Genomic DNA, 17,738 nt, shown 5'->3' on the forward strand with positions numbered 1-17,738 from the left:
ATTTCAGACTTATCTTGAATCATGCTAGCCTGTGAATCTTCACTAGAAATTGAAATGGGGTCATCTTCCTGACCTTCTTGGTTTCCCTCTTCAGCCTGGAACTCCTGTGGTAGTATATATACCATGTTTATTGGCATTGGAGGAAATAAGCCAAACTGATCTGTTGGCTGTACTTGTTTCCCTTCCAAACTAGCTTGTTTTATTATTTCGGAAGCATCTTCTATGCTGCACTCTGGTACTTCTGTGCTAGTAGGTTTCTTTGAAATAGCCTGTTGGTGATCTACCTCCGTTGGCTTGTCAACCAAAAAGGTTTGTTCAGCTATGAAAGCCTCAAACATTCCATCTTCAGCCAATGTTCTCTCTTGGCCTAGCTCAGTCCTTTCATCCGTTTCATCATCACTTTCCATTAAAGCCTTATTGAGGCCTGCTAAATTGGATTTTTCTTTGGGTGGCCTAGTTTCATACAGAGGCCTCTTTCCTTTTGATTGTATCCTGGTGTCTAGTGGGGCTACCAAGGAAAAATGTTGTCTAGGGCCAGTTGGGAGCCCTTTCAGCCACTTGTAACACATCTTGCACCTGGGAGACATCCACTGCACTATAGCAGCTTCGAAAGAGTCATTATCCAACATCTCTTCACTAGAGCCTTCTTTTAGGCTTACAGAGCTTTGTCCATCAGCTGGTGAACTTCTTGTGTTCTGCCTGAAAGCAGCCTAGCTAGCCACACATATCTGCACAGTAATTTCTTCTAATTCTTTCAAGGATAGGTTTTGGAAATCTAATATGCCAACATTGGCTGCAGCCTCCTCAATCTCTGGAAATGGGTTTGTGTCAATTCCCATAACTTTCTCAGACTTGGTTGGAAACTTTAGCTTCCCCTTCCGAATCTGTTCTTGGATCCTGTCTCGGAAAACAATACAGTTTTTAGTTGAATGAGACCAAGAATTATGTCATTTACAATACATTTTTCTTTAAGTTCTTCAAGGGTAGGAATCTTGAGTCCCTTTGGTACCTATAGGAAATTTGCTGCAAGCGAATGATAAAAAATGTCATCTGTTTTTGTTAAGTCAAAAGAATAATTCCTATGAAGGTCTTTCTTTTTAAACTGCTGGCCTATTGTACTATCTTTCTGAATTAATACCTCACAAGTCATAGGTTCTTTTCCTACTATCTCTGATGCATCAATTTCATAATTAAGGTCCCTATAGTGGGTCTTATATGATGCATTACTTCGATCTTGTTCTTCCTCGAGTAAAGTTTCATATCTAGACACCTTATAGGTTAACTTTACTAAGTCTTGAAACTCAGTTGAATCAAACTTCTTTTGAAGCCTAAATTTCAAGCCATTTTGAGCCAATCTTACAAATTCAAGCTCTAGTAGCATGACGTTGCATTTGTTTTGCGCCTTTTTAAATCTGGCAATAAACCTAGCAGCTTTCTCATCAGGCTTTTGGCTCAATCTTGCCAAGTCTGCCATAGAAACTTCAGGTTCTGTTTGGAAAAATTAGGCATGAAAAACTTTCTCCATTTGCTGCCAAGTTGGGATAGAGCCAGGTGTAAGGTTTATGTACCATACGAAAGCTACTCCAGTTAAAGAGTTTGGAAAGAGTTTCAGTTTCATGTAATCATTATTGGCGAACTCATCACACTGGCTTGTAAACCTAGCAACGAGCTCCACTGTTGACTGATTCCCATTCCCATAAAAAAGAGCAAAGTCTGGTATTCTAAACCCTCCAGGATACTCATGTACCTTATCCACCCACTCTGGGTAAGATTTTCTTTACACTGGTATCTGGACCCCCCGAGCCATAGGTCTACACATTTCTCTAACTATATCAGCAATTTGGTCCCTTGGAACCATATTTTGTGTTGGTTAAACCACTACTGGAGGAACAAAAACAAGGTTTGAAGGAACTCCATGTGCTTGAGGTCCTTTTGGTTCATATATGGGTACATTCAAGGCTGGCTATCCTTGTTGCACTAGTTGCTATTGGAGGTATGGCTGACCTCTTGGAATCTGTCTTGGGAAAGGTTCTGCAAAAGATGCTACAGGAGGAGGAACATGTATTGTTTCTCTTCCAGCAGCATGAAATCCCTTCAACTCTCCGGGTGTAAATTCAAACACAGGATTAATGAAGCCCCGCGTGCCAAGTATGGCTTCGAACATATGATTTGGAAATATCCTCATACCATTCCCTTGTGCTGCCCCAGATCCACCAATTTGTATGGTTTCGCTGGTGGGCAATGGTACATTTTGGTTTGCTAGTGGTCTCGAAGGAGCTTCATACCATGATTGAGGCACAGGTGGTGACCTTTCATGACTATGATTGCTAGTCTAACCATTGCTTTGTCTATTATTTTGCATAGGCTGTTTGTCTCGAGCCAATCTATGCTGAAGGGAATTTATGTTTTCTTCATCCTGTCGTGCGATCATTGGTTGATGGGAGTTAACTCGATCTAAAAAGGATGTTGCCCATATTTCCATTGTATACATTAATTGTTTCCCCATAGCATCTACTAAACCTCTTCATAGATTTATTGGGTGGGAAGAAGGAACATTCGAAGGTCCAGTCTCATGGCCGTGTCTAGTGTGTTGGACATGTGTTGTATACTCTGAAATGCTGGTCTGTTCAACCATTTGTGGAGGATCTGATGGGACAGGTGCATCCATTACATTCTTCTCTAGGTTAGGTATTTCTACATCTCCTTCCATACCCTCTTCCAGGCGTTCACTTTTTCCTTTTGCTCTACGTCTAGCCATTTTTAATATGTCCCACCGGGCGTGCCAAAAATATATGGTGGGCTTTTTTGGCTTTCGAAGATTAATTATGTAATTTTAAGCGTGCTAGCATAGATCAATCAGTCCTTATAGAATTTTAATTGCCAACCAATTATCAGACGATTGTGTTGAAATTCTTTCAACCTCAATGAAGAGGACTTTTACTGGTGGCTTGTTTGAAGAATTTTTTTATAAGAGATAACAAGTACAGAACAATTTAGAAACTGAATTTCATTGAGTGAATAAGAACTTACAATGAAATGATCCAGTCTTGAAAGATTTATAACAATGACTACTTGAGAACTACTCCTAGGAAATGAAGTGCAGTACAGGAATTGAAATGCTGAAAAATGTAAAGAATTGAAAATATAAAGCTGGAAAGAAAATATGAAGTAAATGACTAGTTTCTGGATCTGAGCCTGGATCTTTCAATTTAGGACCTTCCATGCTATTTATACTCTTCAATGGTAATCGTCGAAGTGGGCTTCCAACTGTCGAAATGTCCTTCCATGATTGCTGATCATGCTCTCTCACAGTCAGTCCCACTACGCCATTCTTGCAGTTAGACTCCCCTTTTGGATTTGAATTTAAATTCGTGAGTAACCGTTATGCCACGTCATCTTGCGCCTTCTAGCTATTCCAGTGCTGTGTAGATCCATTATAACCAACATGACCTGTCATGTATCTGTCTTTGATTGGAGACTTGTATTAACTCCCCGAATTGCCTCTCATGTACCATATGTCAAGCTACAATTAGCTTTTACAAAATATATAGCCAACAATATTGCATGTAAAATACATATATACAGATATATTCAAACTTTTTTTATAAAATGAAAGTAATTTACACAGATCTTTCTTTACACCATTAAATATAGGGTTGCAATTTGAATAAGTTTGATAAAATTGAGAATTTGTCAAAGTTTGATATGAAAACACAAATTAATTTATCTAATTTCGACTCAAACCCGACTTTTAGCTATCACTTGCTTAAGTCTTTATCTCTGAATTTGATTAGCATTGTATTACATAAAGGTAGGGGGAAAAAATCCAAAAATTACAAAATAAAGAACTGTTGGCTATATATTTTGTACAGGACGTAGCTCGTAAAGGGTTGTAACGCCCTCAAAATAATAACATCAAACCCATCAAATAAAACATTCATTGACATATGAAATATCTACAATCTTCTATTCATCAGAGTTTCATTACAAAAGTATTACATGTTAACAACAAAAGCAAAACGCCCTACGGGCTTACAGCTTTCCAAGTTAACACTTGGTTACAACAAAAGAGTACTAACTCATCTACACCTTAAGCCCTCGGCTTGAATATACATGTAATACATCAAAAAGGAACTTAAACAACAAAAATCTGTCCGCCTCTAGCCTCCCAAGCTATGACCTTGGAGGTGGCATGCTACCTGTACCTGAAAATGATATTCCCATATAGGGTGAGCCACAGCCCAGTAGAAATACACTAAACCAAATATGAACAATGACTAAGAGATTAGCAGTTGATAGATGGCCAATACAGATATTTTCCCTTATCACATTCTACGGTTTCATGACATACAAGTCCATATTACAGTCCATTTTCCAATTCCTTTCAATTCTCAATTTACAACCATGGCTCAGAGCCTGGCCAAACAACTCATATGAGACAGTAACTCATATCAAACACTTCCCATTTCATAATAGATAAGCATACTAGCTATATCACACAACAACAGATAAGCATACAAGCTATATCATTATTTCCACAGATATGCATATGAGCACTATCACACTTCCAATGACAAGTATATGAGCTCTGTCAACACAATACTAGATAAGCATATGAGCTCTATCTACGGAGTCCATCTCCTATCTCCTCCCAACAACATCCGGTTTAGAGGTCCATCCCCTATCTTTCCCTAAACCGTGGAGTACATCCCCTATCTCCTTCAACACAACACAATGCATATAAACAATAATTATACACATCATCACGCAACACATAAATTTAACGTGTTCTTTCAATCAATCATAATCAATGACTCATTCCAGTGATTAGTTTCCGTTTGCCTAATCATCATGCATTGTCTACAACAATCACGACTATCCTCCACCGATAGCCCAAAGCAGTTATTTCTATACAATAAATAAATGCAACAAATGGATATAAAATCGACATTTTCAACTAGGTGAGTGGCATGAGATCCAACTACACCCTTTAATCCCATGAATTCCCAATCTCAACATTTCTATTTCATAACCTCATTTCTCACGATTAATTAACCCAATTAATCAAACAATGTAATTAGGGCATTCTCCATAATTAACATTACAACCCTTAAGGTCCCATTTTCATCAATGATTCAACATTTATTCCATTTCTCTATGCCAAACATGCATCTAGGTTTATTATAAATAAAACCCCAACTTTTGTAAAATCACACAAAAGCCCCAAACTTTCACAAAACTACCAAACCAACCCCAACATCTCAAAATACTAAAATCTAAAGACAAAATCCATAGAGAGGAGTAGGATATCCCTACCTCAAATTCGGAGCCCCAAGGGAGAAGATGACAAAACCCAACGTGTTCCAAATCCCGAAATTTTCAGATTAAAATGTAGCCCTCGACGATCAACAACTTTTTTGTAAAAGCCAAAGATGAACAAACCACTCCTACTAGTTCAAAACCTAGAGAGAAGGTAGAGTTCTAGAGTGAGAGGCTCAACAATGATGTTTTTGGAAAAGTAGGAGAGAGAAGAGAAAGTGAAAAAGTGATTTGAAAAGTCAAAACTTGGAACTTAAACCCAGTCGCCCCGTTCGAGCGTCCAACGCCCCGCTCGAGCATCACTCACAGACTCCCGCTCGAGCGGCCAATCCCCCGCTCAATCTCCGGATACACACTCCCAGAACTTTTGCAGACAGGTCTCCCGCTCGAGCTTCCAACTCCCCGCTCGAGCGTCACTCACACAAACCCGCTCGAGCGGCCAATCCTACGCTCGAGCGTCGAACACTGCACAGGAAATACTGAATGGGTGAAACTCCCGCTCGAGCGCCAAAACTCCCGCTCGAGCGGACAGGTCAAAATCTGGGCAACTAGTTTTAGTTTCTAATCTCAACCAACCTGTAACAAACCTGCCCTACACATCCTATAACTCAAATACAAAGTAAGAAAGGATGTACACAAGGTAATGATCAACTACTAACATCCACGGACACATGTCCGGATCACTGTACGACAAGGGTAAACCCAGGATCGCTATAAGGGTGATTTGGAAAGTTAATGCGAGTCTCCAATTCGCAGCATACACTTGGCAGTTCATATCAGTAATAACGGATCTGCGTAGCATGGAAGTAGTTAGAGGGCGTGAGGTGACGTGGCCCAACGGTTACTCATAATTTAAATTCAAATTCAAATTCAAATTCAAATTGAAGAGGGAAGCCCAATTGCAAGGAAGACGTAGTGGGAGCAGATTGTTCAGGGCCATAACCAATAATCGTGGAAGGGCATTTCAACGATTAGAAGTACACTTTGACGGTTACCATTGGAGAATATAAATAGAAGATAAGGCCAACAGAAGGGGACCCATACTCAGATCTAGAAACCAGCTATTTACTTCATGTTTATTTTTCTTTCCAGTTGTTACATTTCCAGTTCTTCAATTCCCGTACTGCACTTCATTTCCTAGGAGTAGTTTCAAGTAGTTGTTGTTGTAAACCTTTTCGAGGTTGGGTCATTCCATTGTAAGTTCTTATTTACTTAATGAAATTTAGTTTCTGCACTATTTTGTACCTGTCATTATTTGTAAGTTTCTCCCAAACAAGCTACTAGTAAAAGTTTTTTTTATTGAGGCCGAAAGAATTTCAACACAATTGTTTGATAATTGGTTGGCAATTAAATTTCTGTAAAGACTTATTGATTCTTGTTGGCACGCTTAAATTACATAATTAATTTTCGAAAGCTAAAAAAGACAACAAGAACATAAAAGAAAAAGTTGGTTCGAGTTAACAACATTTGTAGTGTGATTTAATAACACCCCTCCAAAAAAATAAAAAATAAAAAATTATAGATACTAATAAAATAATCCAAGTTACAAGAATTATGATAGGCTTTGATCAAAATATGGGTTGAAATTTTGTTTTTTACTCAAGCTCAAGCTAAAATATGAAGGAAACTGCTATAAATTTTAAATAATTTAACAAATTTTTTATCAAACCTTGAGTCACATGGGTGTGAAATCCACATGTGTATAAGGTTTGATAAAAAATTTGATAAAATTATTTAGTATTTCTAACATAACTCAAATATAAAATAATATATAATCTCTTTAAAACTTTGCAAACTAGATTTAAGGGCGTTTTAAAAAATAATTTTTTTAAATTTTTATTAAAAATATATAAAAAATATGAAAAATAATATGACTCAAAATAAAAATAAAAATAAAAATTGAAAAATGAGTTTTAAGGCATTAATTACACAACCCTAAATTACAAGATTCTTCATTGACTCAATTAATTAATCTTCCACAAAAAGCATAGTTTCTAATTGAAGCCCTAGTAAGTCCAATTCAAATCCAACAACATTAGCCCCTAAAAACGGCGAGCAAATCCTGCCACACGTAACCCACAACTGGCCCAAACCTGAGCGTTCGTGATTTCACGCTCTACAAAGCGAGTGACTTTGCCCCACAATTGGCCCGGGAATTGTAGATTAAAACCTGACCCGTATTTGCTTTTGTTGGTTTAACAAACAATCGCTGAGGTTTTAGCACTTTCCCCCTTCCCTTTCTTTCTCTGCAAAAAGGGTTTTAGGGTTTCTCTCTCTAAACTTTATCTTCTTCGTCTCTCTCTCTCTCGCTCTTCAAATCCGAAAGCCATGGATAGATACCAGAAGGTTGAGAAACCGAAGCCCGAAACGCCCATAAACGAGAACGAGATCCGAATCACAGCACAGGGTTTGGTTAGGAACTACATCAGCTATGCCACCAATCTTCTTCAGGCACTCTCTCTGTCATCGTTTGTTCAATCGGTTTATATCTGATTGGTTTTTATTTGATATCGTAGTTTGTGTTTTGTTTCAAGGGTTTTTTTTTTTTTTGGATTCCTGCTATAACTTGTGTGATTGTCGTTGATTTGTTGGGTATTAATTGTAATTCTCGTTTGATTCTCTCATCTAATCTATGGAATGACTGATATTCACTGAAATTATACAGCGTAAGTTGATAATTCAATAGATTTGCTACGCATGGAATTTTTTTTTCATACTATAGTACAGTTTTTGGTTTCTTTGCAATAATTGTGTTTTGATTTCAGTTGGTGTTGATGGAACAATTTTTCTTTAGTTTTAACTTCTATTTTTTTACTATATATAATTTATCTTAGTGCTTCATCATACTTTGCATGTGCTTGATATTGGAGTTGCATTGATGCAATTGCAACAATTTAAGAACATTTACGCTTGTGTTTTGTTAGAGGATTTGGGTAGGGGTTAGGAAAAGGAAAGGAAAAAGGTGTGTGAAACTAGGTAAAAATGTAGGTATATTTTATTTACATTTCAAATCCCTTCTTAAATCTCTCAACTAAACATAGTGTAAAGGGAAAGAGAAAGGAAATGTGAATAAAATATACCTGTATTTTACCTAGTTTCACACACTTATTTCCCTTCGCTTTCCAAATCCCTCAGCCAAACACAGCTTTAGAAAATTTTCAGGTAGTCTTGAATACTAGATTATATTTTGGTGTCACATGGGCATATTTTGGTATTTATATACTTGCTTGTTTTACCTGATTGCCTGATTGGTTGATAGTTTAAAACTTCGGGTTTCTAGTCAAATATTTGTAGCAACCGTGAAATGTGGTTTTCATGATAGCCACATTTTATAGTTGTGTTTTAGTCAATTGGTAGCATTAGCTTGACATGATAGGTAGGTGTATCCCATTTGATATGTGTGCACCAATAGAGCAAGGAAAGTGATTTATAAACATAAAATTCATACAAAAAATACATCTGGAATGATGTGTTAATGTCATTTGTGAAATTATAAGGATAATAATGAGTGTTTTGATTGAAAATGAAGTGATCACAAGATGCCAACACATTATGTATAGAATTTCTGTACGAACATTCTGTTTGTATATCATTACTCATAGAGCAATGGCTAGAATTAGGAGTTGTTTGGGATGATCTAAATAAGTGTATTTTTTGACTTTTTATGAAATATGGGTTGGGTATGAAGTGATGTGTTGGAGAGGTGATGTGACTTAAATAAGATGATGTGACTTAAATAGGATAGTGACCTATGACGCATCGACATGTCGCTAGGCCTTACGTACGAGTGTCGGACACGGACACGGACACGCGTCGGACACGCAGTAGACACGTGTCCGACACTCTCTAACGTATCCCTTTTTTTTTTTTTGAAATTTTTCAGTCGGACATGCCATGGACACGCTTGGACACTTTCTGGACACGCATGAATGGATCGAAGAACCCTAACTGTTGCAGAGGAGACAGAGAAAGAAAGAAAGAGATCGATGGAGACAGAGAAAGAGAGAAAACTGTTGCAGAGGAGACAGAGAAAGAGAGAAAGAGATCGAAGGAGACAGAAAGAGAGAAAGAGATCGAGGGAGGAGATGAGACAGAGAAAGAGAGAAAGAGATTGAGGGAGAGGAAGAAGCCTAACCTGTCAATCGAAGAAGCTGAGGAGCTGATATTCTTCATCTTCTCTCTTCTTCTTCTCCTTCTTCTCTTCATCTGCCCTGTTCTTCTTCTCTTCATTTTCTTCCTCTTCTTCTCCCTTTCGTCTCTGCTTTTCTGACTCTGTGTCTCTATCTCAGCCTTTTTGATTTCACTCTCTCTCTCCTCTATTGTTTCTCTTTTTATTTTTTTATTTTTTTTCTCTTCTTCTTATCCTGTTTCTCTCTCCCTCTATTTTTTTTTTTTTTTTTTTTCTTCTTTCTTTTTTTATCCTTATTTTTTTTAAACCTAAAATTTATAAAATAAATTATTTTTATTTAAAAAACTCATTTTATTAAAAAAAATTAAAAAAATATGTTTATTAATTTTATTATTATTGTAATTGTATAAGAATTAATGATTTTCTTTTTATTTTAGACATATAATAAATAAATAAAATTATATATATTAAACGTGTCCCCCATTTTTTGAAAAATTGCGTGTCCGCGTGTTCGTGTCATGTCCCGTGTCCGTGTCCGTGTCCGTGCTACATTGATAGTGACTTTTTGGCTTTTTCCAAACATACCAAACTAGCCCTTAGTCTTACTGGGTAATTCTGAGTGCATATGTTTTGGTTGCCATTAGCTTAGATTTGAAGCCCTGCAGCATTTATTTTGTATCTTGGATTAATATATACTAAGAAGCAAAAATATGTACACACAACACAATATAGATTTGCCAACACGATAAATTTTAAAAATGTAAGAGAGGACGCATTGCAACATGCGTAAATAATATTAAATATGAATATTTCATTTAAAGATAATAAAAAAATGTGACACATCATTAATTTCTATAGTCTAAATGAGTCAGGATTACTATGTATAAGTCTATATTTTTTTATGATTGGATCCTAACTTGTTTATTTTTATTTTTATAAACTTGTAATGTGTTTCATGTGAGTCTAAACGAGAGACACATGTGTCTCCTAACCCTAGTGTTTGAATCATGTCTAATCCTATTTATAAAAAAAATAAAGAAGAGAGAGAATACATTTGGATGTGTGTCCAACCCGGATAAGACACCTTCTTTGAATTGTTTGTGTCTTAGACTATAACGTTATAAAAAATCTTTTTATTTTTTGGCATGCCTTTCTTTGTTTCAGTTGCCTCAAAGAGGAATCATTTTATTTGCACCCTACTGTCTGTCACTATAATTTATTGTTGCAAGTGAATGTGTTTCTTTTATGCTATTAAGGTATGTAACAGCTGCTAACAATATTAAGTTGTTAACTTGTTAAACTTTCATCCTTGAAAGCTTTTGAATTCTTCTCTATAAAGTAAAATAAAAATTTTAAAAAAGGTGTCAAGGTTTTTGACTCAAGGAATGTCTTAGTGAAAGATTTTGTCCTCTACACTTCATTAATGATTTAGAGGTGATTTTTTTAATATTGTTGTTTTGGCACCATTTAGGTATTAATACCAAGTAGTGCATAAATCAGTGATTAGGTTGTATCATGGATTTGCAGAATTGTGAGTGTGAATGAGCTGTGTTTAGTTGCAGATTGCTTGCATCTGCACATGCTTAGAAAGTTATGATTTTTACTTTTATTTTGCTTCGATTAGAAAATTACAGTAAAATCCCCGAGTTTCTAACAATTGCACAGACATCTGCTTAGGTTTATAAAATGACATTAACACTCATCAGAATTGTCAAGCGACATTATTTTAATGAAACATGCGATTGTACTTTTTCCCTTATATCTAAAAGTGAATATTTTGATCGAAAGTTTAATATTTTGCAAAAAGATAACTTGTAATAGTATTATTGGCATGTTGGTGGAGTTAGTAGGAGAGGGTTCCTTTTTCTTGTTAGATGAAGTAAGAGGTGAGAATGCTATTTCAAAAACCTCATGTGGGTTGTTCTTGCAATTGTTAGAAATCTCAAGGGGTGTGGTTGTAATGTAAACTTTTTTTTTTTTTTGTGTGTGTGTTCTTTTTGTTGGCACATGCGAGGACCAAAGCCCTTAGAGAGACAAAAATTAATTGTGGGAGTAGAGATGCAAATGAGCCAAGCCAAGCTGAGTTTTCCGTTGTTTGGGCTTGGGTCAGGGAAATCATCTCCTTATCTACTTACAAAACAAATCACCTATGTTCGTGAATGTAGGCAACCCAAGCTGGGTGTTGCTCGAACTTGGCTTGGTTCACGTAACGAGCTTCAAAACAATGCTTTAGTTCCACTCCTTTATATAACAAACAAACTTTATTTTTTTGTTGAGTACATAATATTGAACAAAGTTGAACAAGCTCATTGGCCAGCTAAGAACTAGTTGTTCTTGAACCCTTAGAATAAGAGTCGCCATATATTTTTAAGGTCATACATTGGAAGCTGCCAAAGTCCATTAGGGGGGTGAAAAGAAAATGAGACATTTAATGAGCTTTGATGGTGCCAAGCTTGAGCGATTGACATTTATTTTAAAATCTTGTATGGATATGCTCTCTTACTGGTTTCTTAACAACATTTTTGTGGGTATTATACATAAAAACGACACAAGGAGCAAACCTCCATACACCGGAAGTATACAAAATATACTAAAGCTCTTCCATGAAGTCTGTAAGAGTAAACAACGATTAACAAAAGATTCCTGTAAGCCGAAAGAGAAACATATTAAGTAAAGTTCTTTAAGCAGAATGTTTATAAAGCCAGCAGAATTGCTATAGTTGGAGTGCTAAAGTTTTGCCCCGGGGTGACAAAGTGCACTGATAAGTGGTTTTTGATCAATAATATGATGGATTTAGTTGGGGAAAAGATTTAATTTCCAGAAACTTGAAGGTGCTGTAGAGTACTAAGCCAGCAGAATTGCTTCAGGTTGCTGCTCTGCAGGAACAATTGCAATTCTAATTCAGAATGTGGAAATATGGAACTTGGTTCTTGTCGATTTTGATAACTGGGACTTGTAGAGTGTTTCCAATTATTCTTTTCAACTGTGGGTGTTAAAAAGATGATTTTAGCAGGTTTTGTTTGCATCAAGACATTGCCATGTCAAATTGAACTTGCATTCATCAAAAGGGATAAGCCACTATTGATGATGAATAGATTGTATTTTGCCTATCAAATTTATTTGAGTAATGTTTCTTGGAAAACTTGGTTGTTAGTGTTTTTCTCCTAATATTTTATGATCATTTATGTAGGAGAAACGTGGGAGAGAGATTGTCTTAAAAGCAATGGGACAGGCAATTAGCAAGACAGTGGCCATTGCAGAGATTATAAAAGTTGGTTCATCTACAATTCTATCACATTCTGTTTACTTGGATTTTTTTATTTTATATTTTTTTATGAAGAAATCTAGCTCATTCTTTCCCTGAAACAGAGGAGAATTCCCCAATTGCATCAAGATACTGCCATCAGTTCAGTAAGCATAACTGATGTATGGGAACCCATTGAAGAGGGTCTTTTACCGTAAGTTTCGCGTCTTGTACATCACCTCCATTTTCATATGTATATTGAAGCTATACTTCTGACACTAACTTGGACATGTCTAATATAGTGTGGAGCAGACTCGCCATGTCTCAATGATTTCAGTTACCTTGTCAACCAGGGAGCTAGACAAGAATTCTCCAGGGTAAATTTCAATTCTTCTAAATCTTAGGTGACTGGTTGGAAGCTAGGTTACATGGACTCGGGTATGAGTATCAGGTGTGGGTGTGTATTCAACCATGAGACCTTCATAAATTTAAATTTTAGGATCTACGGACACATATCCAAAATTGGATATGGGTACGGGGACGTGTCATGTACACATAAATATTGCATATTATATAATATTCTCAGATGAGATATCGTAAATTATACAGAAATATATTAGAAATTAAATAGGATTCAAGAAACATATGAAATTTCTATATCTAATTCATGTGAAAGACAAAAAATATTGCTTTACTAGTAAATGTGAGTTTCTTCTTCTTCATACATTCTCACAAATTAAAGGATTGTCTAAATTGGATACGAGTGTCGGACACATATCCCACACCCTTACCCATGTCATATGTGGTGGACACAGGTACTCTGGGAAAAGTAGAAGAGTCAATGTAACAGAGGTTGGGAGCTAAGAAATTCTGGAAACCCCTGCTTGAACTACTGCTTTTAGCTAATTGTTTTGACCCGCTTGAATTTTATACCTTTGGCCATTTCATTTGTTTCCTAGTTTTCTTTTTTCTTTTTCTTTTTTTTCCTTCTCCCAACCTATACATGTTTCATTTGACTGCCAAGTGAGTTCCTTTCTTTCCTGGTTATCTGAGTCGAATGTGTCCCTGAATGGAATTCTGTGCCCATAGGTACCAAGCTCCATCCCAGGTGGGCCAACCAAAGCCACAGCAAAATTATCAGCAGCAACAACCACCTCGACAGTATAATTATCATCAGCAACAGCAACAACAACAGCAACCTAGACAGTATAATTATCAGATGCAGCAACAACAACCTAGACAAACGCGTGCACCCTATAATGCTGTTAATGAAGGTGATATCAGCAACAACAATTGAAGATGGATAATTGTTGAATTGTGTTCATGTGTATGTGTTTTCCCCCTAAAACACATTATTATTTGTTTTTTTAGATTCATATGGTCGTGGACAAGATCGTGGCAGAGGGAGAGGGAGGGGAAGGGGGAGAGGAGGACGGGGTTGGGGCAGAGGTGGATATGGAAACTACCAAGGTATTGGCTCCTAGAATTGCAATTTGTAATGCAAAAAATATGATCAAGTTGTGTATCAAGTTATATGTTTATTTGCTATGTTAATAATAACTTCAATGCATATCCCTGATTTTTGCTATATTTTCTGTCTGATAGAAAATGACGGATATTCAAACTGGGGCCAAGGTGGTGGGCGTGGCAATGATGGATATTCAAACTGGGGTCAAGGTGGTGGGCGTGGCAATGATGGGTATTCAAACTGGGGCCAAGGTGGTGGTCGTGGCAATGATGGATATTCAAATTGGGGCCAAGGTGGGCGTGGCAGAGATTGGGGGTACCGTGGTTAGTATGCTACTCTCTGTTTCTATTTGCATTCATAATGTTCTTGTGCAATATTGGCTATTGGAACACAAGAAGCTAGTCTCAATTTCAGGCTAATAGCTTTTGCACTTCTCTTTTCAACTAACTCAGTGTAATAATAATTGAAAATTTTATTTATCTTCATAAATATCTTAGTTAAATAGCTTAGTATTCAATTTTTACTAGTAGTTTAGTCAATATTATTTTGACCACAATGGTGTGACTTCTTGATTTGAATATTTTTAGTGTCTACAAAAGACTTGGAATATAAAATTCTAAATTCTATTTTTGGTAATGGTTAATTCATGAGAAGCATTAATGTATTGACTTAGTTTTCAAATAATCCATTTAGTTGCATATTGTTTACACTGTAAATGGAATTGTGATATGAATTAATGCTCTGGTAATGCCAATGCTTGTGTTTCTGTTTGAATTGTTTTTTGGTTTTATCATTTCAAATAACTCGGTTTTTTTGACAGGTGCCGGGTATGAAAGAGGGAGAGGTGGAGGGGGCAGAGGAGGCTATGGACGCAGCCGTGGACGGATGGGCAGGGGTCCAAGGGGTGGTGGCAATCAGGCATAATGATTGGGGGTTGGTGTGCTTTGCTCTAGCTGAATGTTTGCCATGGCTTAGCGGTTATCATATTTTAAAGTCTGGTTTGGAAGTTTTGAAATTATGGCTTTATGTTCTTCAGGGTTTTTAAGCATTGATTTTGTTCTTTTTGTGAATGTGGGCAAAGCTTGTTTTAAACTCTGTTGCTGCTTTTTATGTTAGCCAAAGAGCAAGTAGCCAATTTCTAATTGCTGTCAATTTCACTCTTTGCAGTCCAAATATATGCTTATTGTATTTATTCAATTATCTTTATTCATAGGTTTTTTTTTTCTAAAGCTCGTCTCCCTTTTAGTCATGTTCTTTCCGTGCTATTTCTTGGCAATTTCTTGGTGTCATTTTTTGTTTTTAATGCTGTTGTGAAGTTTTGTAGTGCACTAAACTAGCATTTGTTGTGAAAAGTACCAACTTTATGGTATTTGGTGTTAGGCATATTGAAGTTCATGTAGTATTTGCAGAGGTTGCTCAACCATTGCGTCACTTTGACTTATCTGCATTTTCTTGAAGGTCCAATAAAATAAGATCACATTTCGATGTTTAGCTGCTTGAGGTTTCACAGAAATTTTGGGCTATTAAGATTATTTGATGTTTGTTTTGTACTTTGTTCAAACTGATGTGGAAACTAGGTCGAGAGGACAAAGTTATGAGATAAGCATTGCTGATGTGTATTGTGGGCATTATCAGTGTTTGTGTTTTTACCAAATTCACATTTTTTAATGCAAAAGCATAGAGACTTAAATAATACTATATATATTAATTAATATGTTAATAGATGATGTGATATAATTTTATAAATTTTAAATATTTGTAATTTGTATAATAGGTAAGGTCTGTAATAATGATATAATATTAGTTAGTACACTAATTTATATATTAATTGGTAAACTACCGTTTCAAAAAATACATTGTTCTTGCCTTTAGTAATATCTCTAATTTTGTCTGTGTATTTTTTTAAAAACGTTCTTAATCACTCCATGAACATGTCTAGATTCATTAAATCCTGTTGGCCTAATAGATGAGAAAGGCAGGCTCGATGAAAGCGATAGTTTTAACTCTTAACAAATATGCATATTTTATTTAATATTTAAAACAAAATTTACTTATTTAGAAATCAAAAAAGAAAAATGTTTCATTATCAAATATCTCCGAATTATAAATATTGCAAAATTCAAATTTTTTGTCCATAGTTGTACACATTATATCTCAAAATATTAATCTCTTATTTCATTTTTTATTGTCTCAAAATATTAATTTCATTTCAAAAATTATGAACTAAAATAATATAAATTTCTTATTTTGTTCTTTTTTTAAAATTCATTAGCAACACAAAAAGTATAATTAGGACATTGATATTCTTTAAAAATGTACTATCAAAAGGTAATTTTGAAAAATTAATCTTTTTAAAGTGTAATAATTTTACTACAAAAAAAGTTGAATTTTTTAGAAGGAACTATTAGTTTGAGATGGAGAGAGTAGTAAATCTCTTTGTCCCCTAAGTGTTCAAAAACTCTAATCATAAAAGTGAAATTCTTTCAATGTCTTAAGGGAGGGGAAAAAAAAAATAAAAAAAAACTCATAAAAACATGTTATACAAAGGCCTAGTTAAAAATCTTCCTTTATATATCCTAATAATTGTAAAGGGTCAGAAATTAAGCTCCAAATTAAATATGGGCCTAAGTGCTGAGGTTGCCTCGTTGGAATGAAAAAGAAGCATGGGCTAAAGCTCAAGGGAAGTGGGCCAACAGAAGGCCGAAGTAGGTCCGACCTGCCAAAGGTTCAAATGGACTCCACGAAGGAAAATGCCTAAGTCAAGTTGCAGAGGCAACACTTGCGGCAGTCAAGTTACTGTGGCACTTTGCCTCAGCGTCGCCATTACCCAATAATGTCAGTTCAGCCGCCATCTGAAGTTGCTAAGGGAAAGAGAAAGCCGAAGCAACTAAGTTGCAGAGACGACACTTGCGACGGCCAAGTTGCGGAGGCACTTTGTCTCAGTGCTGCCATTCCAAGTATTGCCAATACTACCGCTATTCCAAGTATTGTCGGTTCCGCAGCCACCTGAAGTTGCTAAGGGAAGGAGAGAACCAAAGTAACTAAGTTGCAGAGGCATTACTTGTAGCGTCCAAGTTGCAGAGGCACTTTGTCGGCGCCATCTCCAATATTGTCGATTTTGTCATTTGAACTTGCCACGGGAAACGATTGCTGCAGCAACTATAGTCGCCGCAACCAATTTGCGAATGGAACATCTCGCCAAGGTGATATCAGCCTTTAGGAAAAGCTTCCCCTCTACAAGAAGAGGCTAATTCTTGGTGCTGATAGCAGGCCCCAAAGTTCATTAACTTGGCGCTGATAGCAGGCCCCAAGGCTTACTAGTTGGAGCTGATAGCAAGCTCAGAAATACCAGTTTACCGCGGCAATCCCGCAAAGATAGGAACAGGGTAACCCGAGTGTAAGGGACTCATTTTCAATTACCCAGGTCATGGACCTGCCTTAGTCGCACACGCGGGACTAAGGAAGCCTCCTTGGGCTTGGTACTAAGGCACATCATGGCTGATAGCAAGCTTGGTTATGGCCTTCGCCCTGGGAAGCTAGGGAGTTTGTGGTTAGGTGGCTAAGGGTGGAGGCTACGC

General features: G+C 36.4%; 1 protein-coding gene across 1 annotated transcript; it reads left to right on the plus strand.

The window, feature by feature from the left end:
* The first annotated feature begins 7,408 nt into the window (after positions 1–7,408).
* Positions 7,409–15,357, plus strand: LOC114273740 (Alba DNA/RNA-binding protein). Its single transcript, XM_028215553.2, has 8 exons — positions 7,409–7,770; positions 12,639–12,719; positions 12,818–12,906; positions 12,995–13,069; positions 13,782–13,966; positions 14,064–14,162; positions 14,298–14,483; positions 14,981–15,357. Exons 1-8 carry the CDS (start codon positions 7,648–7,650, stop codon positions 15,082–15,084), a joined length of 942 nt encoding a protein of 313 aa, XP_028071354.1. The 5' UTR covers positions 7,409–7,647; the 3' UTR covers positions 15,085–15,357.
* The last annotated feature ends 2,381 nt before the right edge of the window (positions 15,358–17,738 follow it).

This window comes from Camellia sinensis, chromosome 14, assembly GCF_055761805.1.
Source record: "Camellia sinensis isolate YWXY chromosome 14, ASM5576180v1, whole genome shotgun sequence".
NCBI lineage: Eukaryota > Viridiplantae > Streptophyta > Magnoliopsida > Ericales > Theaceae > Camellia > Camellia sinensis.